Raw genomic sequence first — 25,688 nt, 5'->3', positions numbered from 1 at the left:
GGCTTTGTACATATGCTGTTAGTTATTATTGTTACAGCCACTGAGTGTGTCTCAAGGCTTTGTACATCTGCTGTTGGTTATTTTTATTACAGCCATTGGATGTGTCTCAAGGCTTTGTACATATGCTGTTAGTTATTATTGTTACAGCCACTGAGTGTTCCTCAAGGCTTTGTACATCTGCTGTTAGTTATTTTTATTACAGCCATTGGATGTGTCTCAAGGCTTTGTACATATGCTGTTAGTTATTATTGTTACAGCCACTGAGTGTTTCTCAAAGCTCTGTTTGAAATTAACTAATATGAATTAATGAAAAGTTGGCCAATGTTTCAAAGTCTACAAGTAAACAATAATAACAAAAATAACATTTGAACACTAAACTTTGACATTGATAAATGTTGATATCAACGTCTATCATAAAAGCTGTTACTTTAATTATGTTTGTCGAACTGCACATAACCACTGTGATATAAAATCGATGAGTTATTATTTGGAAGTGATGCACCTGATATTTGAATCTTGAAATTTTAATGCCATGAAAGTTTGTGAATGTTAATAAACCAGATGAAAAAACTTAAATCTGAGTCTGCATTTCATCATTAGTCCCATTCTTATTGTAAGGATTCCCCACTTCATCATTAGTCCCATTCTTATTGTAAGGATTCCCCACTTCATCACTAGTCACATTCTTATTGTAAGGATTTCCCACTTCATCATTAGTCCCATTCTTATTGCAAGGATTCCCCACTTCATCATTAATCCCATTCTTATTGTAAGGATTCCCCACTTCGTCACTAGTCACATTCTTATTGTAAGGATTCCCCACTTCATCATTAGTCCCATTCTTATTGTAAGAATTCTGTACTTCATCATTAGTCCCATTCTTATTGTAAGGACTCCCCACTTTATCATTAGTCCCATTCTTATTGTAAGGATTCCCCACTTCATCACTAGTCCCATTCTTATTGTAAGGATTCCCCACTTCATCAGAGAATCAGAGACCTCTTGGAGTTAGGGTCTAAGTTCAACTGGACCTTTACTCTAATGAGAGTTTATCAGCCATAGAGAACATAAGAACATAGTGAGTTATTGAATGGTCACCGGAAGTTTAACGGTCAACGCTACCCCGTAACAATATATATATATATATATATATATATATATATATATATATATATATATATATATATATATATAAAATCAAAACCGTTTAAAACAACCACCAATGGGAAAAGGACAAATTGACAAATTGACCTCATGTTAGATTTTGAACAAATATATAATACATCGAACACAACATTTTATTATTTTGTTTATATATATATACATATATATATATATATATATATATATATATATATATATATATATATATATATATATATATATATATATATATATAGGTATTGCTGTTTAGGTGTTGTTGGAATTGCTTCAGTCTATGGATATTCATAAAATGTTTAATCAGTTTTATTCTGAGGAAAATTCCCGCTAAACTTACCCATATCCTTAAACATTTATGAGCTCTTTCTTAAAACTGTTGTTTTTGAGGCAGCATTATGAATTTTTTAGACAACTGGCATGATATCCTATTTTTTTTTAAATCAATGTTTACATTTATCATTTTGATATTATAGTGGAAAAAGGTTAAATAAATATTGTGGTTTGATTCATTTGTTAAAATAACAATGTGATTTGCCAATCTCAAAACTGACAGGCTGACTTGAGTACGAAATACATGTTTACACATCAATTCAGATGATCCGTCTTCACCTAAACAACGTACTTTATTAGGAAGATGAACGTTCCTTTGTATGGTAGATACACTCGGCTTAAAGCAGTAAACTCTAAAAACATCGTTTAGTTAGTCAAGACCCTGCCGTCAAGTAACCGTTTAATACATTGTTTTCATAAAAGAAAATCCGCGCTGGAGAGGGTGGAGAGGAGGGTGGGGTTGTTGGGGAAATTGGAATGGCCTTTGGGACTCTGACTGTTAAATAAAGATTACTGTTTGGGCAGGTTTGACAGTAAACGGATCGAGTTACGGATAGATCCGTTCAAACCACCACGGTTTTAGAAAAAGTATGTTTCTTTTTGTTTACAAGGCTGCAAATGCAGGGTGACACATGTCCAACTAATGATGAACTTCGTATTACTGACCATCAGATAATTATGCGTAATGGACCCCAAGCATTTCGAATTCTCTTCCACAACACGTACTCACCTCGTGATGTTAAATCTTTTTATCAACTCTAAATTTTTCTTGAAGTACCGACGTTCATCTTTAGTATCCGGTATCTTCCGAGCACATGTTCCATGACGTTGCCATTCGTGATACCTATATGAAAAATAATTCAAGACTTTTAAATTTAACGTTCCAAACAGGTGTTTAAACTGTTGCAATTAAAAACTGTAAGGACAAACATGATTTTCCTGTCAAGTAGACACGTGTGTTGCGGAGTGCTTCTAACTAAAACCTAATCGTGCTTAATCCGCAAAACATCAAAGATATCTAACCCTTGCACAACACATTCAAGGAATGAAACCCTTTATATTTCATACATGACGAGATTTGTTTTACCTCTGCATCCTTGTCGTGGCCTTCAGAGTACAAACGTATGAAATGAACAAAATTTGTAAACAGATTGCACCCTACAACCTGCAAACGTATGGAAGAGTTATCCTTTAGAATTAAAAGAAAATATTTTAGCAAACTGCTTTGACGCTTAAGCAATTTTGACAAATTTGATAGACGATCATCGCCTACGTCAGTATCAGTAGAGCTTTTGTTTCTACAAGTCTACAAGACAAGAAATCTTAACAGAGAAAGACGCCGTCAGCAGCATAATCGCTGTTGTCTACATGAAGGTTGATGGTATATCTATTTTATTACACGCCGTCATTAATGTGACGCTTCATAAATATATTTCTAATAAAGAGGATCTCATATAAGTAATTATTTAATACTGAATTTATGAAACAACTTGAATCATGTCCAGCTTTTGCAAGCCTTTCCAAGCAAAGCTAGGCATTATTCAACGAGTTCAATAAATTTAATATTAAAGCATCACCCATTTGATATTCTTTATATCACATAGTATTTAGCTCAGTGCAAATTTTAATTGAAAGAAGAACAAATAATACCGTTCATTCTGTCTGAGATGCTACACCTTTCATTTCTTGTGCGTCAAAAATTGTCCCAAAAAGAAGCTGAAGAAGTATTAACATTTAAAAGTAGAGAACTTTTTTTTTACCAATTATAAATCAGAGAACAGGTGTCCTTCCGAATAAACGGAACATTTTACGCAAATAAAATCTACTTTTCAAAACAGAATGACAATGCGTGTGATGTCACATTGTTTGATACAGTACCAGTTAGAGTGCACTAGACGATCCATATTTGCCTTAAAGTGTCACTTTCACAATTGAACATTACATTGTTTCAATATTCACGTGCATGGATGATTACTGGACGCAGAACTTCACATATTTACCTTTATGTATTTGTGACCGGATATTTGCATTATTTGATTTGGAACAGTTGAATACAGAAGATAATAAGAAATTTCATTTTGAATCGGAATTTCGTCACATATTTACCACGTGAATGTGTTGTGGTTGAATGAAGTTCTGTCAGCTGGGAGACAGGTTTATTTCCACATTCTTTTGTGAGCAGAGATGAGTTTATTTACTTCTAAAGGTTGATATTTAAACCACGCTTTTATATAGGGTTATCTCCTTGTTACCGGTATGCAGCTCACCCTTACCGTCAAGGCCCGCTGTCAGCTGAACAATACCCTTAGTTTAACTTGTTCTTTCCTTGGAGTTTTCCCCATTTTTTATACCAGTATATGCTATACATGGCATAACGAGCCTCTGTAGGGGTAAATTCGCCATATTCAGAACGACGTGACTTTTTTTCCCAGTTCCCATTTGGCAGCCGATTCGAAAATATTCATATTATTAGCAAACAAAAAAGTTCCATAAGCCAATCAGTAAAGAGCATACTACTAAAGAATTTCATGGACTTATTTTGGACCAATCAGAATCACATAAAGTTATATGTTAACGTGTTTAATATAAAAAATATTAAACTGCATACATTACGTTTAAAGTGTACAGCAGATTATGTGATATTTCTGGACATTAAAGGTGGTCGCTTGTAAAATGATAAAATATTTAACATTTTCAAAAACAAAAATAATGGCACATATTTATACGTCAAACCAATAAAAGTCACTTAAAATGTGTTGGTTGTGTGGATTGTCTTGCATTACATTTAGTTAAATATCATTCCCCAAGCAAGAATCATTATATTCAAATGAACGAGGAAAACACCCAATCACTTATTGTCCATAAATAATAGCTGAATTCGAATTGAAAAATTCATAAAATCTGAACCTGGACAGGCAACATATCATAGACTAAGTAACAAGAGATGTCATATCGTTTGTCATAATATAATAATCACGTAATTTCGAGCTGCAATAAACTTAATGTTACAAAAGCGGACATCTTTAAATGTCATTCAGAACATTCTCGTCTCATGCAGATGAGAGTGAAATAATGTCTACTCTGAAAGTGATTCGGATGTAATCAAAATGTTACTACTCAAACTGATCAGGTTTCTCTTGGACAATTATTCAGTTAGGCATGTGAAGAACAGAGTCTAATAACATTTTAGCTGTCGACAACAGAACTTGATGACGTTTCAACAATCAATGAAATACCTGCATTATTAATTTTTTGATGTTATTCCTGCAACCTTGCAACGCAAACATTTAAAACCTATTTATGCCGCATTCTGATGTCAATGAAGTTATTATAATGTGATAATAAAGAAATACTATTTACATCCGAGATATTTTTTCTAGTATACGCTGGAAGATGCTGAGAAAATTAAAAACTTTAAAAGTAACGTTTTTTACAAAATAATGTTCCAGATGACGTTATGTTGATATACAATATTTCTGTATACCGCTTTATCGTGTAGGTTGTATCAAACTTAAATTTGATTACAGAACAAAATCGAATTTCAATGTCAACATGTGGCAGGACACTGGTAACTATCTTGAAAACTGAACGAAACAATTGAGAGAATCTGCCACCGATCAATGATTAGAAACTCTAAGAAACGGGAGCGGTCCTTTAAGCGATTGAAGGAATTAAACCGTACCCAAAATCGTTTCCAAAAGACGGTACAAGCACTACATATGTCAGGTGCGCAAGGTCCGGACAAGCGTAAGTATTTCATGGACAATGCACATTAATTTGCGTTTTTAATGAATAAATGAAGTGATCTTTTTTAGTCATGTGATAAAAATATACATTTGTGCTCATTTGAAATGACATTTACGAAAATCACTGAATAATTTTAAACTTTTGTTTTTAATGCTAACAAACATAAAGATTATTCAACTTCTTTCTTAAGATACAGTCGACACAAGCTTAAGATAAAATTAAAATAAGCTTAAGATACGATCGAAATAAACTTAAGATACAGTCGATATAAGCAATCAAGTACAATCCCCTACCAACGATTTTAATATGCAGGCAACACCTGACCAGACTAATGCTTCCGAAGTTGAGAACATTGTTGTACTCTAGTCTTACCCTTCAAACTCAACAAAAACAAATTTCATTTATTACTTACTGTCTCATACTTAATATTTTACAATCTTGGGGTGCATTTCAAAGTGTAATTAGCAATACATATTAAGTTCTAAACAAAAATCTGTGATAAAATTATTGTAGTCAACTATCTCAAATGAGACAAAGGCCCGTATCTTTTTGGTACAATCTCAATGATAACGTTACAGTACCAGTAATGAGATCATCTATTTGCAGTCCAGGTACTGAATAATTTTTTAATTATATAGAGCTCAAAAGACACAAACATTTTGTGAAGTAAAAAAAAAAAGCGGTAAACTCTGAATTGACCTTTTTGCAATAAAGAACACTTACTAGACGAGACTAAATATTGGGCAAAAGGAATACTTCTGCAATACATCATAAGCTTATTCTAAAAACATTTACCACAATCCATGTAGGCTGGTTTTGACATAAATGTCTGGCCAGTACGATATCAATTCTTCCGTCAGGTTCTACAACATGGGAGATAAGATTATATATATATATATATATATATATATATATATATATATATATATATATATATATATAAAAGCACACTGATGGTAGATTTTGTTTTCGTAAAAAATATACAAGAGAAGTCATGTTTATTCAGACTGATGACGTCGATATATGATTAGCTGCAATCTCCCCGTAGATTGATGGCATATATATACGTCACTAACATGGCGTTTTATTAAAAATATTGCATATGTCTAAACATTAAAGGGATATAACACTTTCCGTTCTGTTTTGAGTATATTTGTCTTTTTCTCTCTATCACTACATATAAACTTCGGTAACTTAAATATCAATTATTCCACACAAAAATCGCCGTTGCTGAAATGACTTTCCCAGTCCAAACGTGCAGCCCTCTGTTGCCCGCATCCCAAGACCCAGCTGGATTCAGGTGTAGCTATTCCACAACAGACATTTTTTTTTCTTATGCACGGCCTTATTGAATTTATTGGACATAGCAAGAAGAAACATTTGTATACTGTTGTTGATTTTAAAAGTGCCTTTGATAATGTGTGACATAAATTGTATACCAAAGGCTTCAGGGTAAATTGTTTTAACGTTATACTGGATAATCATAAAGATCAAATCATGTGTTTGTGTAAATAATGAATTTGCCGCTTTTTCATTGTAAAAAAGCTGTAAGACAAGAGGAAAATGTATCTACATTATCGTTCTTCTTATTCCTACATGACTTATACTATTTTCGCTGATTAGACTATAAGTGTCGCAGATAATCCTGTTAATGTGCAATATACCATTGATATGTTTCGAAGATACTGCGATAATTCGAAACTTACAATCAATGTGGAGACACCAACATTACTGTATTTGCATTTAAAAAAAAAAAAAAAAAAAACCAAAGATCACACATACAAATTTCAAATAAAACTGCCTATATTGATGCTGTAGATGCATTTAATTACCTAGGCCATATATTTCATAAGAATGGAAAATTCACGGCTTGAAAACTCAGTTATACTTAGAGCCCCAGTGCCGCTGTTACGTGCAAAAAAAAGTCGTATACGCTAATTGTCTGCATAATACTGAATCTTGAAAGATATTGGTTATACACTTCGTTGGGTTCATTTAGAACCAGGTAATATCGACGTTTCATCGCACTATGAGCCAAGTAATTTCACCCTCGAACTGAGAAACCCTCCCACTTTTCAGATGTGTACAAGTTAGTCCAATATTGGTTGGCGACATCCGTAGAGGAACCGATTTCAGTCGAAAGCTGGAACATAAAATCTGATTACGTCACTGTTGTAAACATAAGAAGCTAACACCACGCTATATCTGGTTGTCATCAGTCCAAGTTTGCTTTTCCACGGATTCCAGAGCCCCAGCTTTTGATTAATATTCAACCGAGTCTTAATTCAGATCCGCTTAAAAAAGCGGACCCGCTTCTCTTCATTCCCTCTAGAATAAATCTGTGCACATGTGCGAATGTTGTTGTTGTTATGTTAGTAACTTACGGAATTTGTTGAATGTATTACATCACTACTTTTGGAGCACTCCCGAGAAAAAAGACGGAATTAAGAGCGACTTCGTTGACTGAATTAAAAGGGTGACACTTCTTAATTCTAAATTGAATATTTGAACGTCGTTTAAACCTAACATCTTGATTATTAGAAAGAACGGTTTATGTCAGATAGCTATATTAACCAATCATTTCCTCCCTTTCAAACTTGATTTAGATTGGGAGAATGGTGAAACTTATGATAAACGATGGCACTGAGGCTTTAAAAAGCGTATACACAACTTAGATATTGAGAATTGATTGTCAGCTAAAGCTGTTCGATCAGACCATTGTTACAACTCTATGGGAATAAACTAAGTAACAAAACAAGCAAAACAAAAAAGTTTTGTAAACTTAGCAAACAATTTAATTATCAATGTCATAAAATTGAAAATTTAAGATGAACCTACAGTATTATGAATTGATACCAAAATAATCCTAAAAAAATTATCTTCAGGTCCAAAAGAATGAAAAGTTCTGTATCAATTTAAGATCCAAGAAAATGCTGGTCCACCAACAGCCCTAGCGTGTCAAAATGGCATTGTCCAGAACTCCTTTGAATAATTCACAATAGTTTCAAAATAATATTATAGACGAATGAGCACTTTCTATTTTCATTGGATAATCCAAACAAATATTTCTCCTCTCAAATAATATTTGACTACAACATTAAGTACGTCTGCAGACTTGATCTTACAATAAGAACGCAAGAAATAAGAATAAGAAAAGTGCCCAGTACGAGATACTTATATACTGGCGAGAAGGCTAAAACACACACATTATCACTACTGCTGCGTGACAAAATCGCAAATTTCCAACATCGTAAAAGAACTCATATGATTTCACCCATCCAATGGGATTTAACTCGAAAAACTTGAAGCACATGAAAACTCGAACATACACACAACAAGTCTATCCGAGCCAGACTTACTCGAATATACATACAACACCCCTATCTGAGCCTGACTTACTTCAAATTCTCTCTTTTTTCTTTTTTTCTTTCTTTCTTACCTTCTTTCTTTCTTTGTTTCTCTCTCTCTCTCTCCCTCTCTCACATAGACACACACACACACGCATATATATAAATAAATAAATATAAATATATATATATATATATATATATATATATATATATATATATATATATATATATATATATATATATATATATATATATATGTGTGTGTGTGTGTGTGTGTGTGTGTGTGTGTGTTGGGTATCTATTATCCATTGATAGGCGTGTGTGTATGTGGCATTTGCTATTCTAGCCGGGACTCGAGTGACCGAGTGGTCTAAAGCGCTCGCCGTTACGGATCATTGAAATCTCAACTCTGTCTCCGTGGTTTCGAGTCTCAGGTTCGGCCAATTTGGGTATGTGAGAAAGCTTGTCAGTAGCTTCTCGTGGGTCGGTGTTTCTTTCTGAGGTTTTCCCGGGTTCTCTCTCCGCCATTTATACTGTCCGCCATGTATAGCCTATCATGTGCTGAAAATGGCCTTTAAACCTTACAACAACAACAACTATTCTAGTCTCATGCCATAATTGGCCATGAAATGTTATCTCCCGTTGTTTGGTTGCTATGTGTCGCGCATGTATAAAAAATTACAAAGGACAGTAACCCTCAGTCACCTTCATAGTCGACGTTCATGATTTAAGGTGTTCTCAATAGTGTATTTTAGAAATACTGAACTTTGGTTCTGAAGGTTTCAGTGGAAGAGTTTTTATTCTAAGTTAAACATATTACATCGATCTAATTGCTGATTATTGTGTTTTTAAACTGCACATTAGATTTGTGTACAGTACAGCAGAATTTCTTCAGTCCTATATTCTGATACATGAACATGAAAAAACTCTTTTCCTAAATTGAGGAATAACTAACAAGAAATGAACCAATTTGGTCGCTTTCAATGCCGTATGGCCAGTCAAAAGAACGTAACTCCATCACAATTCACGAACAAATGCTGTTGTTGTTGTTAGAGGGTTTGACACCATTTTCAGCACAAAATAGGCGTTAGTGCGGCAAAACATGAGAGTTAGAAAGGAAACGCCAGAGTCACAGATAGAAAATGATGGACAAGACATTGAAAACAATTAAAAACAAAATGAAAATGGAAAAAAGAAGGTTCATTGCAATGAACTGCGTATGTAAAATGAATAATCATAGAAATGATAACAGCATGCCACGTGAAACAATAAAGTAGGAATGTGTTAATGAAACCTGGATGCCCACATTAAGAAACTGAACAAGAATTACCATGCCGATAACGATTCATATATGAACAATTACTACCTATACTGTTATAATGAATATTGCTCCTACTACTGCCCTCAATCTATCACAATACCAATGCTATAATCATACAACTTCCTTCAGTCTTCCACAATACCAATGCTATAATCTACTGTCTGAATCTATCGCAATACCAATGCAAAAATCACATTAATGCCCTAAATCTATCGCAAGACCAATGCTTTAATCACACTAATGCCAGAATCTATCGCAATGCCAATGCTATCTTAACACTACTGTCTTCAGTATATCGCAATACGAATGCAATAATCACACTACTTCTTAAAATCTCTCATAATACCAATGCTATAAACATACTACTGCCTTCAATCTGTTACAATACCAATGCTTATTCATACTACTGCCTTCAGTCTATCACAATATCAATGCTATAATCACACTACTGTCTGAATCTATCACAATACCAATGCTATAATCACACTACTGTCTGAATCTATCACAATACCAATGCTATAATCACACTACTGTCTGAATCTATCACAATACCAATGATATAATCACATTCATGCCCTCGTTCTATACAATACCAGTGCTATAATCACACTACTGCCTGAATCAATCGCAATAACAATGCTATATTCACACTACTGGTTTCAATCTGTCACAATACCAATATTATGATCACAATACTAAATGAATCTATCGCAATAAAAATGCTATAATCACATTAATGCCTTCAATCACAATACCAATGCTATAATCACACTACTGCCTTCAATCTGTCACAATATGAGTGGTATAAACAATCTACTGACTTCAGTCTATCACATTATCATGCTATGATCAATGTATTACCTTCAGTCTATCATAGTAACGATGCTATAATGATATAACTGATAATCATAGAAATGATAACAGCATGCCTAGTGAAACAATAACATAGGATTATGTCAATGGAACCTGGATGCCCACAGTGCCAACTGACCTAAACTCAAAGTTTAAACAGGGTGTGATGAACGGAAGGATTGACTAGGGTAATAGTGAGGAATAAATACAAACTGTAGCGATGGAGTAACTGAAACACTAGGATCGAAAACGTGAGCAACCAAACAGGACCACTATATGAAGTTGGAAAACTGCTGCAGGAATATAGGAAATCATGCCAAATCGTAAAGAGAGAGAGAGAGAGAGAGAGAGAGAGAGTGATTGAACAGGAATTACAATGCCGATAACGATTAAGCACATCAACGACTTCTACTATACTGACTATTACTCCTTCTACTGGTTTCAATCTATCACAAAACTAAAGCTATAATCACACTACTGTCTGAATCTATCGCAATACCAATCCTATAATATACTGTCTGAATTTATTATAATACCAATGCAATAATCACACTACTGCCTAAATCTATCATAATACCAATGATAAAAACACACCACTGCCTAAATCTACCACAATACCAATGCAGTAATCACACTACTGCCTAAATCTACCACAATACCAATGCAGTAATCACACTACTGCCTGAATCTGTCAAAATACCTATGATAAAATCACACTACCGCCTAACTCTATCACAATACCAATAATAAAATCACACTACTGCCTGAATCTATCACAATACCAATGATAAAATCACACTACTGCCTAAATCTACCTCAATACCAATGCAATAATCAGACTACTGCCTGAATCTATCACAATACCAATGCAATAATCACACAGCTGCCTAAATCTATCCCAATACCAATGATAAAATCACACTACTGCCTAAATCAATCGCAATAACAATGATAAAATCACACTACTGCCTAAATCTAGCAAATTACCAATGCAATAATCACACAGCTGCCTGAATCTATCACAATACCTATGATAAAATCACACTACTGCCTAAATCTATCACAATACCAATGCAATAATCACACAACTTCCTTCAATATATCACAATACCAATGCTATAATCACACTACTGCCTTCAATCTATTAAAATACTAATGCTATAATCACACTACTGCCTTCAATCTATTAGAGTACCAATGCAATTATCACACTACTTCCTTCAATATATCACAATACCAATGCTATAATCACACTACTCCCTTCAATATATCACAATACCAATGCTATAATAACACTACTGCCTTCAATCTATTACAATAATAATGCAATAATCACATTACTTCCTTCAACCTATTACAATACTATTGCTATAATGACACTACTGCCTTCAATCTATTACAATACTAATGCTATAATGACACTATTGCCTTCAATCTATCACACTATCAATGCTATAATCACATTACTTCCTTTAATCTATCACAATACCAACGATAAATCAATATATTGCCTTCAATCTGTTACAATACCAATGCTATAACGATACTGCTGCGGCTGTTGCTGTTTTTGTCAGTAATAACATTTTTAAATCGTCACACGTAATCATCACTCAGCTGCTATACCCATCAATAACAATGAGAATATTGTTTAGAATTTTAAATACTTTCATTTAATTCAAATTGAATAATAAGGCTTAGATGTATAATTATTTTAATGGTTCTAATGATACTCACCGATATCTCTGAATAGCTGAAACTCGGACCTGGGCAATAGCTGGGATTGTCTCCGGAGGAACTGGATGGCCTGTTGTGCATTGGTTAATAATAATAATAATAACATCAACAATAATAAAGGCAATTATGGATATTCCAAAGCATTTCACGTATGGTGGTGTAAAATCTAAAATGCAGTGTTTGGCACCCTTGGTGTGGGTTTGACAAAAGGACACTGAACACGTATTAATGGTTATAATATGAATAAATTTGTACACTTATAATGGGTTATAGCTTGAGTAAATTTGTACACTTCCTATGGGTTAAAACATAAGTGAATTTGTATACTACTATTAGTTATAACACGAGTAAATTTGTACACTTGCTATGGGTTTTAACAAGAATAAATTTGCACACTTACTATCGGTTATAACACGAGTAAATTTCTGCACTTGTTATGGGTTATAACTTTAGTGGATCTGCACAATTTGCAGTCCTGCGGCTCTAACACCTGTCATCTACCTCTCCATAGACTTCTTCAAGAGATGGCATCTGAAATGTCTTTATATGTCGTGATTATTTCCTTCTTTCGCGGTTGCATAGTAAAATAAATTATTTAAAATGTCTCTTCAATTCAAATTTGCCTAGTTTGACCTTGTGACCTATACCGAGGAGGAGGAGCTGCCAGTAACAAAACTATCTTACAAAAACACGTGTATTACCAAGGTACAGCAAGTTGCACGGAGCGAATAAAGTGGGAGGACAGACGGACGGACGGATGGAGAGAATGGGGTATAATAATGTTCCCAACGTTTCATAAGAAAGTGTATAACTACTACTACTAATGATGAGGAAGATGATGATAATCATCATCATCATCATCCTCATCATCATCATCATGAGGAGGAGGAGGAGCACGACGACGACGGCGATTCTGATACTACTACTAATAGCAATGATTATTTTTGTAAGAACAACAAAAACGACTTTTCCGAGGGCGATTTCATTTTGTAAACATAAAGTAAAGTTCACAGTATAATAATAACAGTTGCGGTGGTGGTTTTGATCTGATGAAATTACACTGATGCTGGGAAACATAATGGTATATTGATGAAACGAGCATGTGAATCTTTCACTATTATTAGCATTAATAATCCATGAAAGTGAAGTCGCCAAATAAAAAGCCAGAACAAATAACCAGTTATACAAGATAGATGCAGTGACCTATATCAGGAATAAAAATTCCAAAAACGTCTAGAATGACACTACTCTGTTTATTATGATAATAATCTACATGGCTAAGTTTTCAGTCAGGCCAATATTGCCGATTATAACTCTACTTCAGAAGATACTACATAGAAACAATTCAATGTCACTTTTATTGCAGCACGAGCACCGTAGAGCTTATACAATGTGCCAGAGTAAAATTTTCTACAGCAGCAAAATTGTACTGTCAAAGAATATTATTTTATCAATGTAGTTGAAACTATAGTAGATAATTTATTTTATATTGAAAGTTTTACGCGATATATATATATATATATATATATATATATATATATATATATATATATATATATATATATAAAGTTCAATGGCATTAGGACATAATTAATACAAAGGGGTAAGTCTTGGAAAATACGAACTCTGCGGGGAAACCTGCCACCATGAATACTGTAAATCACATTTGCTCGACCTTGTCGTAAATATTGCATCGGAGTCATATCACGTAATAAACCTTGCCGACCATGTGCATATATATTCGTGAATATTATCAAGAGATTCCGTAAACCTGTGACTGCACAAACATCCGAAACACATTCAAATATAAATGAATTAATAATTACGATTGACGCGATTGCAGTTTTTGATGTCAGTAGCGTACGAAATTAAAACAATTTATCGACTGAATTCTCAACTAGACAAAGCTTTGCCGACCGTGCATCAGCTAACTAAATCGCATGGAATACGAATAACAAGCCGTATGCAAAAAGCTGATATACTTGAATTATTGAGACCTATGGTTGTACTAGATCACCTTGCTCTCCATGATAATTCATCATCGGTTGCTAATACGACAACAAATATTAATACAACACGATACAACATCTGAAATAAATTGCTCGTGAGCGTAATATCCGAATACTAAAAGGTGCAAGAAAAGCTTGCATTATTAGGTGTGTATGAAAATGAACAAGACCGACATCGGGACGAATAGAACTTCCGTCGTATTGCATCTGCTGGTGCTTCTGAAGCTGCTGAGCATGCTCGTGAACAGCAATTACATGTACCTGAATTTGAATTTCATATGTGTAGTAGTGAATTAGAAAATCCCGTGGTAATTATCCATCGCCCATACAAAAAAAAAGAGACAAAAACGTTCGACAACTGTTATCAAAGATGATTCCAGGAATCATATCGGTGTGTAAGCGCTCCGGTGCCTCAAGCGTTAAAACATACATTTTTCTTAATTTGCATTTGATCATTCCACTAAGTCATGACAAGGATACATTTAAAGCCACCATCAATTTACAGTGGTGCTCGTACAATCCTGAACCACAAAGACACCAAAGCCATTAATGAAGACATTGATGGAGATATTGTAAAGATTCTCGAAACGGTAGTAAAATTCACCAATAGAGGATCAAGATGGACTCTTGACCGATGTTTACACATCGAGCTACATCTCTCATCATATCAACAGTTTCGTGGATCCAGTTAAATTACAACATGAATGTGGATGCAGCCACAAAGAGTGATAAATGTAAAATATTCATAACAGATGTTTCGAGTTGGTGATTTTATCGTCTTTACATTTTGCTAGTGACAATAAAAACCAGCCTAGTAAACACTAGCAATGCTTGGGTGAACTTAATTTTTGCAATATTGAATTTCCCGTGCAGATTAATGAGACCACACTGAAGAAATAAGCAACACTTTACCCAGGTATTGCTGTTCATATGTTAACTTAGGATAAAGGTTTCTGCCCGATTGCGCTATCCCCACATGAACAGTACGAACGAACCCAAATTGATTTGTTGTTGCTGAGTGATATGACTCGTTCAGAATCGCTTTCGCATTATGTTTGAATAAGAATCTTGCCTGGTTGTCAAATCCAAACAGCGGTGAAATCTGTCGAAGCAGGGTTATTGTTAACTCAAGAAGACCCATTTATGCGATATATACGGTACTGACTTTGTATACGTTGTTGCGGGATCATCTTTATGTGCCGCACCAGTCGCTAAACATGTTGCGATGCGAGTCATCGATAACATTAAAAATATTCCTGGGGATCGGTTGAAAATAAGAGAATATAAACGGTTCAAAGCCATTACGTTACAGTTAACAGAAGCAATGCCGCCTGCGGTTGCTAAAATTATTAATGAAGACGCCCAACAACGACTGTAAGATTCGATGATTGCAAATCTGGCGATGGGAAGTGGGTTTTGACTGCAAGCCGTCAAGCAAAGGTATTAGACAGATATCAATAACATATAGTTGCACCATGGCTCAATTCAAACATATATCAAGTCTCGCATTTGACATGGGCACGCCTGTGGATCGAAGCGGGAACAAAATCAGTATTACTCATACCTGGCCAGACAAAACCAATTAAAGATAGAATTATAAGGGATGGACACGACTATGTTTCTTCTACCATATGAGACATTCTTGGAAATTGAGGGAAAACAATGATGCTGAGTATTCCGCCTATGCTTAAGTGGGATTAGGAAACAAGGGAATCATTGAATTGTTCAGCTGGGCGCGTATTGTTATATTGATGGAAAGGAAATCAAGTCAGTTCTTGACAACGTCGACGTGGCCACATACAGTGATGATTACACGAGAACAGTCTGTTAAAAATTATATATGTCAAAGATGCAGCTGATGATGCAGATCTTAAACCGTAAAAATTTCATCAACTTATACGTGATTCTTTTAAGCGCCCACAACCTGCTTGTATAGACGCCAGAACTACTGGCGCTGCCTCTATGATGTCTTGTGCCAAGTCGAAGTTCAATCTTGGATTTGCACAACATCAATCACAACTCACTGGTGGTTCATTAAAGTTTCCGTGTACAATTCCCCTCAGTCACATATCTAGGTGTTGCAATGATGTTCGCAAGGTTACTTTTGGAGATAAACACGATCACCTTGTTTCGCAAGAACAAAGCCAATGATGCAGTTTGGCGTACAGGATGTTCTGCTATACCACCTCGGCCTAAGTGGCTAGAACGTCCACCTCTGATGCTGGGAGGTCGCGGGTTCGAACCCCGGCGGAGCCATACCATATACTTATAAAAATGGTACTAACAGATGCCTCTCTATGCGAGCATCATTAAGAGGTTAGTGTTAGGACTTGTCGGCCTGGTGTCAAGATAATGTGACTGAGTGAGATATCATTCTTCATGTCTGTGGCTTGATTCCCCAGTGCTAGACATCACTGAAAACTGCCACACTGCATACATCGTATCAATATGAATGAGAAATTGTTAAAGCGACATTAAAAACTACAGAATCACGTTTTGTATTGTTTTTGCAATATGGAACCGTTTTCTCGCACACACCACAGATGTACATCCATCAAGTGTTATGACAGGACAATTTAAGTAGCAAATAAGTACTCAACACGTCTTACTGCACAAAAACACGTGTTCGTGACCTCTCCACTTACATCGCGAGACTATACTCAAACCCGTAGTAATAATCCGACATTTGACAACTTAGGAGTGACTTGAGATTTCGTTCAGGTTAAACGGTGATCAGGAACCCTCTGAAGAAATTCAGCCTAACTATGCATAAACCACTCTTCATAATGCAATGCACGTGAATGTCACAATCTCTGATAGCATATGGATAGACCACAAAACATTGACACTGGTCTGCAGTGTTCGCAACAAGATTTCGTACGTTGTACACGATGTATTGCTTTTCGTTGGGACATATATCTTGAGCTGTTCAGATAAATTGTGTTACTGACATGTATTTTCATGTACGTGTCGGTGACGCTGGATGTTATCTACAGTCGTCTACAACTGTTTTATTCAACTATACCAGTAGTTTACTAGTCGTTTTGTTGGTGGTGTCGACCCAGGTGAGCTTGTGATTTTTGAAAATCAAACTGGTAAACTGCAAACGTCTCCGAGGTGAACTTCTAATTTTTGTAGATCCAATTCATAAACTGCAAACGTCTAACGAGGACCTTAAAAATGTTATTGTCAGGCTAAAAGGCGCTGTCGCAAAGAACCTTGTTGAGATCATTGTGTGTCGGTTGCCTATATCAAAAAGTATGTTGACGGTACTAATGCTACAAACAAAACAATACATGGATGAACAGATCGTAAATGTGCCACCACCATCACGTGTTGTAAGTTCATTTACAGTACATTTAAACCTGATGACCAGCGAAGGAGAGGAGAAAACAACTGAAATCATAACAAATTGACAATTCACTTTTCATAGAGCAAATGGTTTTGATAAACGATTATGAATGCTAATAATTCACGGGTTGCATATAGTATGCTGATTGCTTGCTAAAGTAAATAAAAGTCATCGAAGATAGAGACTGGGACCTATAATCAGGAATACAAATTCAAAACTCCCAGAATGACACTACTCGTTGACACTGTGCCATATCTGCGACCACTTTAAGGGTACTTACTTTTGACTCGATGCAGTGCGAGTCTGATCGAGGTTGGGTCAAAGAAATAAGGCGCCCGTGGGAATCAACTTCCTAAGACAGAAACGTGTGTTATTTCTACACAACAATCTACAACCGAGTTCCAAGTTCCGTTACAACAATAGCGGCAACAATAACGACAGCTAGAAGAATTGCAATGGATGACCCTCGCAAATCCATACAATTTTCACTCCACATACCATCCCACCCCTGATGCAATATCCTTCAGATATATGATTCATATAATCCTGATGTGGATAGTGTGATGAGAAAAACAAATATTTGGGGAAAAATGCATTTTAATTGAAACGTTTTGTTTGCATGTGACCTTTGAACTTCTTCCAGAGACCCCAACCATAGGAGCCAATAACGACGGACAGACGGATGGAGGGATATATAGACATGCATATAGACATATGGTATCACAATATCTCTGACACATTTTAAAAGGTTTGTTGATACCAGCAAAAACAACTCTTGGTTCTCATCGACCTGTGAGACCCCAGCAGATGGCTATCTCATAAGTTCAAGCTCAAATACGTACCAGAGTCCATGTATCGTCCAGTAATTGTGTACGAGAAACATATTACACGTCTTTTCCTGTAGAGAAGAATATACGGTTATTACCTCTATTTCAGCAGCTTTGCAATTTGTGTCGTTATTTATCGACTTATTTATTAGTTTCTTGAAGCCTTTATTTCGGCAATTTTAAAGTTTATATTCATCGACTGTATTCGTCCATAATATATGAAAAGGTAACTATTTTACGACAACCATAATCCTTATATGCACTGTGTATGTGTATATATATATATATATATATATATATATATATATATATATATATATATATATATATATGACTCCGGGAAATGAAGAAGGAATATTTAGTCAAATTATCAAAGGTAAAAGTTTTTATATATTCAGAATATATTTTCCTGATACAAATGTAAACATATACTTTAAAGCATTTTTGTCCTGTTTGAATGTTTCCTATTTTTAAAACTTCTTGCAACCCTCATTTGCCGTAGGTTTAGATAGCTATTATATACATTAACTTATTATTGGGTGATATTATATATGTAAAATAATATTTAAACGACAGTCCTTGAATTCTAATCAACTCCTTTAGGCCAGGGAATGTGGGGGGTGGGGCGTTCTTTCTTTGAGCACTGAATGCTTTAATTTGATTTATCGAAGTTGTAAAATGTTAGAGGAAATAGTATGTAAAAGTAGACAAACCTCTTGTCGACCCTTGATACACGTTGCAGGAGGCCATTGTTCAGAAAAGACGAATATATCGAAGTCCTGGCAAGCACTGGAATGGAGTGGCATGAGAATATTCTTTGCAGTTGCTTTCCCAAATGGCAAAATATCTGGGTTGTGACGAATTCCTAGGAGAGAGAGAGAGAGAGAGAGAGAGAGAGAGAGAGAGAGAGAGAAATGTGTTCAAAGAGTATAAAATGTTTTCGTCATCTTCCTAATCCTTAATTAAAGTATTCAATAAACATACGTGTACCATCCTTACTTTCTCACGTTAAGAATCCAACTGCAAACTGCTGGCAGATTTGGGCCTGTGTAGTTTGTTAGGAGTATTCAATAAAACAAACAACATAGACCCTCATCAGCAGACGCATTATGCTACGTCAGATAAGAATCATTGTTATTTGCAGATCATGATTCGGGCCAATATCTGAACAATAAATTCATTTATATTGACCACGATCTTGATGCTATTGTCATGCACCAAACAATCTTATTCCCGTCAAATGTCAGGGAAGACTGCAACTCTCAAGACCACGTATACAAAGGACAGCTACTTCGCTAGACAAATTTCGCAAAATGCATAAATATCACACACGGTAAATTAAATATTATGATTTAAAGATTACACCGCCATGTCATCTGTGCAATAACCCACCCACCTACCCAGATTTAGTTTTTCGGTTCTAAGCTACTTACGTAAAATGAACAGTCATGAGAAGGATCCAGACACATGCTTCCCACATCATCGTTTTAATCATGTATCTGTTAAATAAATAATGATTATAACTAGGTTATTTGCAAGTAGCCTGGAAGGTCCAATAAGAGCTATTTCAATATTACTCGCACATCACCTCGTTTTAAAGTAAAACTGGACTGTCCTCGGAATAGAGATGGATAAAATAAAATAGCATTCGTTCTGAGCGTAAATATTGAAAAGAGCATATGCCAGAACCGACCAAGAGAAAAAAAGCAAAGAACAATGAAACAGCTGAACAAAACATAAAGGAAACATAGTTTACTCTATATGCATGACCAAAAGTTTGATTTATCTCTTCGGAAATTGTGACCCTTGTCTCGTTTTATCCAAGTCCATCACGTTCATATTATAAACTGATACCATAAAAACGGATCTACAGGCCTTTTGTCATTTGTTTTTAAGGTCCAAATAACGATTTCCGTGACTCAAAAAGTTATTCTAGAAATTGCATAGTGGTTACCATTATTCTAGAACACTTATATTTTAATTTAGAGTTTTCGTCTTCCCATGCTTTTTATGCATTCGGTACATAAATAAATTAAACGTCAACTATATCAAGAACTGCGGTGGATCTGTGTTACAATGCCTGACTCACAACCCAAAGGTAGCTGGCTTGAATACCACTAGGATCATAGGTGTCGTGGTGTGTCCCTGGACAAGACCCATAGCCTCTGCTATAAACAGTAACTGATATCATGTTGTGTCATTTAAACATCATGGGCCAGTCATCAACTATTATATTTAGTATAAATGCTACATTACCACGAGGATGTCAGTGTTGATCACAATTAACAAATAATAAGTAAGTGAAGAAAAACACCGTTATATTTAACAAATATGGACAATCGACGAATACTACTGAAGTAAATAAAAAAGATTAAATAATAGACATGATAACTTAGACATATCTTATAAACTCGTTTATAAGACGAGTCCAACTGCAAACTGCGTAGACCCTTTTTGCCGTCACATAATGCTCCGGCAGATCTGGTCTGTACATTTGTTTAGGAGTAATTAGTAGAATAAATAACGTGGACCCTAATCTAAGGCGCACTATGTTACGGCGGATCAGGATTTTTGTTGTTTGCTGTTTTGACGAGCACAAACGGTAGGAACAATACATGTTCAATTTTGTTTCCTAAATTAGTGAAGTCTGATTAATCAAGTGAAGGTTGAAGTTTACAACAAAAATTAATAAAATCCTCAAACAACAATTAATTTTTAAAGTGTTTGCGAAGAGATAATATTCAATACAAATGTCCATTATGTTTATGATTTGAACAAGTGATACTTCCAGAACAGGAAGTTAAACCAATCTTGATTGCAATGTTTTACCGGTAAATCCCATTTTATCAAACCAGGAAACGAGTCAGATTGACAAACAGAACACTGGTACATATAAACTGGGTTATTTTGTCTTCCTTGTTATACAATGAGTAATACTGATACTGTAAAATCTAACTCAGTCTGGTGATCTCTTCAAGGTCTCCATGCTAAGAGGGCAACTTGAATAATGCCTCAACTTTGAGAGGGCAACATAAAATCCAGACCCATATATTACTGATAATAGTGAAGTTGATCCTACGAAGGGATATAGATGAACAAGATTTGTACATAGTCAATTGTACGACTTTCAATGGTTTCAGGTAGATCACAGTGGTGCAGTGGCCCACAATAAAACACTATGAAATCTATAAAAATATGTGTGTTTGTGTGTGTGTGTGTGTGAGAGAGAGAGGAAGGTTTGGTTGTATATCAGAGAACGACTTTAGAACCTCTAATTACACTCTCCGTGGACATAAAGTAAAGTAAAAGATAAAATAAGTAAAATATAATGTCACTTTTTAAAATGATATTTTCGAGTGAGTGTGCTAATGACATATCATGATAGGAAGGAAACGAAGAACGTGATGAGAAGCTGTTTTCAGGCAAAAATGGTATTAGTAACAGTAGTAGTAGTAGTAGCTGTAGAAAGGAATAGTAGTAACGGTAGTAGTAGTACTAGTAACAACTGTACAAGTTGTATGGTATTGGAGGAGGAGTAATAACAGAAGGAGTGATATTAAGTAAACGAAACTCGCAGTAAGACAGCCATATTAATCGATTTAAACTGAGTGTACCGATGCATTAGTACAATCAAAGATAAATAAAAAGAAAACGTGTGCAATATAAACATTTAAAAACTACTATATTTAGCTTTTCATACCTGAGGTGGTGTAGATCTACTTTACTTACCAGTTGAGTATCTATCGTCAGTGTCACACTCGTACATGTAAATGTGAGCTTTCCTGAACTGTTGATTGTTTTATATAGCATATCAGGAAGTTAAATATATAAATCAATGAGTCGTAATGCGGGACGGTTTAGCAACAAATGGGACAATATGGCCATAATGGAATTTAACGTTCGAAACGTCCAGGGGTGGAGGAGCCACTATTATCACACAGTGATACCATAACCACAAGGTAAAATTTACATAGGGTGGGTGGGTGGAGGAACATTGTGGTCACAGGCGAAACTTAACACGGGGTGTGTGTGGACTACAGCCACAACGGCAAATTGTCATAAGGACAATATAGCCACAAAATCACATCATGCCCCATATAGACCTATGTATTTTGATTCTTTACGCAATTTAAATCACATTGTTTGCTTCGGTGAATTCGAATAACTGTAATCGTGATATCATTGTTGCGATCACTAGACTGTAAGGGAGATAAGTTGTGACAGTCATTAACTTATCAAATTACAGCTCTCATGCATTGAATGCCATTTATGTCATTTAATAATAATAATAATAATGAGTACTTTGTATAGCGCCTAATCTTTAGAAGCTCTAAGCGCTTTACAACATTAGACAACAGCTATAAAATAAAAAACATATGTAATGATATTATTACGGGAAACAAACACCATGAAATTAGAAAACATAAAAACATGCTGTAAATATTTAAGGTAGGGAACATTATTAAGTCTTTAAGTTTGTTCTTGCAGTCGAAATAAGCGAGTTTTAAGAGCACTCCTGAATGGGATCACTGTGTCTTTGTGTCTAAGTTCAGTGGGCAATTCATTCCACGTTGCTGGGCCCTGGTTTGCAAAAGAACGTCGTCCATATGACTTCGTTTTCGTAGTGCGAATAATGAGTATACGATTGTCAGAAGAGGAGCGTAAGTATCTTGCTGGTGTGTACACATGGGTGAGGTCGGATAGGTATGTTGGACTGGAGTCCGTCAGTAAAACGTAGCACAGAGAACACATTTTGTGTTTGATTCTGGATCGAATGGATAGCCAGTGTAGGGTACAGAGCAGTGGGAAGGTGTGCTCTGATCGTGGTACTCTCAGTATGATCCGAGCAGCTGTGTTTTGAACTTTTTGAAGTTTCTGGAGTAGATATTGAGATGAACCAGACATAACTGAGTTACAATAGTCCAGTCTTGAAAGTACTAATGAACATACAAGTGTTTCAGTGGCATCAACTGAACGATATTTGCGAATGGAGCTGATGCGTCTCTGCTCAAGATATGCAGCCTTGCATATGTTCATGACATGTTGGTGCAACGTGTAAGTACTATTCCTTTCTACAGCTACTACTACTACTACTACTGTTACTAATACCATTTTTGCCTGAAAACAGCTTCTCATCACGTTCTTCGTTTCCTTCCTATCATGATATGTCATTAGCACACTCACTCGAAAATATCATTTTAATAAGTGACATTATATTTTACTTATTTTATCTTTTACTTTACTTTATGTCCACGGAGAGTGTAATTAAAGGTTCTAAAGTCGTTCTCTGACATACAACCAAACCTTCCTCTCTCTTACACACACACACACACACACAAACACACACATTTTTATAGATTTCATAGTGTTTTATTGTGGGCCACTGCACCACTGTGATCTACCTGAAACCATTGAAAGTCGTACAATTGACTATGTACAAATCTTGTTCATCTATGTCCCTTCGTAGGATCAACTTCACTATTATCAGTAATATATGGGTCTGGATTTTATGTTGCCCTCTCAAAGTTGAGGCATTATTCAAGTTGCCCTCTTAGCATGGAGACCTTGAAGAGATCACCAGACTGAGTTAGATTTTACAGTATCAGTATTACTCATTGTATAACAAGGAAGACAAAATAACCCAGTTTATATGTACCAGTGTTCTGTTTGTCAATCTGACTCGTTTCCTGGTTTGATAAAATGGGATTTACCGGTAAAACATTGCAATCAAGATTGGTTTAACTTCCTGTTCTGGAAGTATCACTTGTTCAAATCATAAACATAATGGACATTTGTATTGAATATTATCTCTTCACAAACACTTTAAAAATTAATTGTTGTTTGAGGATTTTATTAATTTTTGTTGTAAACTTCAACCTTCACTTGATTAATCAGACTTCACTAATTTAGGAAACAAAATTGAACATGTATTGTTCCTACCGTTTGTGCTCGTCAAAACAGCAAACAACAAAAATCCTGATCCGCCGTAACATAGTGCGCCTTAGATTAGGGTCCACGTTATTTATTCTACTAATTACTCCTAAACAAATGTACAGACCAGATCTGCCGGAGCATTATGTGACGGCAAAAAGGGTCTACGCAGTTTGCAGTTGGACTCGTCTTATAAACGAGTTTATAAGATATGTCTAAGTTATCATGTCTATTATTTAATCTTTTTTATTTACTTCAGTAGTATTCGTCGATTGTCCATATTTGTTAAATATAACGGTGTTTTTCTTCACTTACTTATTATTTGTTAATTGTGATCAACACTGACATCCTCGTGGTAATGTAGCATTTATACTAAATATAATAGTTGATGACTGGCCCATGATGTTTAAATGACACAACATGATATCAGTTACTGTTTATAGCAGAGGCTATGGGTCTTGTCCAGGGACACACCACGACACCTATGATCCTAGTGGTATTCAAGCCAGCTACCTTTGGGTTGTGAGTCAGGCATTGTAACACAGATCCACCGCAGTTCTTGATATAGTTGACGTTTAATTTATTTATGTACCGAATGCATAAAAAGCATGGGAAGACGAAAACTCTAAATTAAAATATAAGTGTTCTAGAATAATGGTAACCACTATGCAATTTCTAGAATAACTTTTTGAGTCACGGAAATCGTTATTTGGACCTTAAAAACAAATGACAAAAGGCCTGTAGATCCGTTTTTATGGTATCAGTTTATAATATGAACGTGATGGACTTGGATAAAACGAGACAAGGGTCACAATTTCCGAAGAGATAAATCAAACTTTTGGTCATGCATATAGAGTAAACTATGTTTCCTTTATGTTTTGTTCAGCTGTTTCATTGTTCTTTGCTTTTTTTCTCTTGGTCGGTTCTGGCATATGCTCTTTTCAATATTTACGCTCAGAACGAATGCTATTTTATTTTATCCATCTCTATTCCGAGGACAGTCCAGTTTTACTTTAAAACGAGGTGATGTGCGAGTAATATTGAAATAGCTCTTATTGGACCTTCCAGGCTACT

At 35.3% G+C, this 25,688-nt stretch overlaps 1 protein-coding gene across 2 annotated transcripts in view; it reads right to left on the bottom strand.

Moving 5' to 3' along the window:
* LOC149805078 (ribonuclease Oy-like) overlaps positions 1 to 22,508 on the bottom strand; it is a 50,672-nt gene extending 28,164 nt beyond the window's left edge. Inside the window, exons 1-7 of one of the 2 annotated variants that reach the window (XM_089947140.1) lie at positions 22,384 to 22,508; positions 20,117 to 20,182; positions 19,397 to 19,472; positions 18,699 to 18,754; positions 12,496 to 12,565; positions 6,034 to 6,101; positions 2,222 to 2,335 (exon numbers count right to left, since the gene is read on the bottom strand). In XM_089947140.1, the coding sequence (XP_089803266.1) occupies positions 2,222 to 2,335; positions 6,034 to 6,101; positions 12,496 to 12,565; positions 18,699 to 18,754; positions 19,397 to 19,472; positions 20,117 to 20,182; positions 22,384 to 22,493 (560 nt within the window). In that variant the 5' untranslated portion in view covers positions 22,494 to 22,508. The remainder of the gene's footprint in view (positions 1 to 2,221; positions 2,336 to 6,033; positions 6,102 to 12,495; positions 12,566 to 18,698; positions 18,755 to 19,396; positions 19,473 to 20,116; positions 20,183 to 22,383) is intronic. The other variant, XM_089947146.1, reaches the window with a different exon arrangement.
* Positions 22,509 to 25,688: the final 3,180 nt, after the last annotated feature.

This window comes from Sinohyriopsis cumingii, chromosome 2 (genome assembly GCF_028554795.1).
Source record: "Sinohyriopsis cumingii isolate HCF-2022 chromosome 2, ASM2855479v2, whole genome shotgun sequence".
In the NCBI taxonomy this organism is placed as follows: Eukaryota; Metazoa; Mollusca; class Bivalvia; order Unionida; family Unionidae; genus Sinohyriopsis; species Sinohyriopsis cumingii.
The sequence above is the reverse complement of the archived record's forward strand: the minus strand, read 5'-3'. Positions and strand labels throughout refer to the sequence as shown.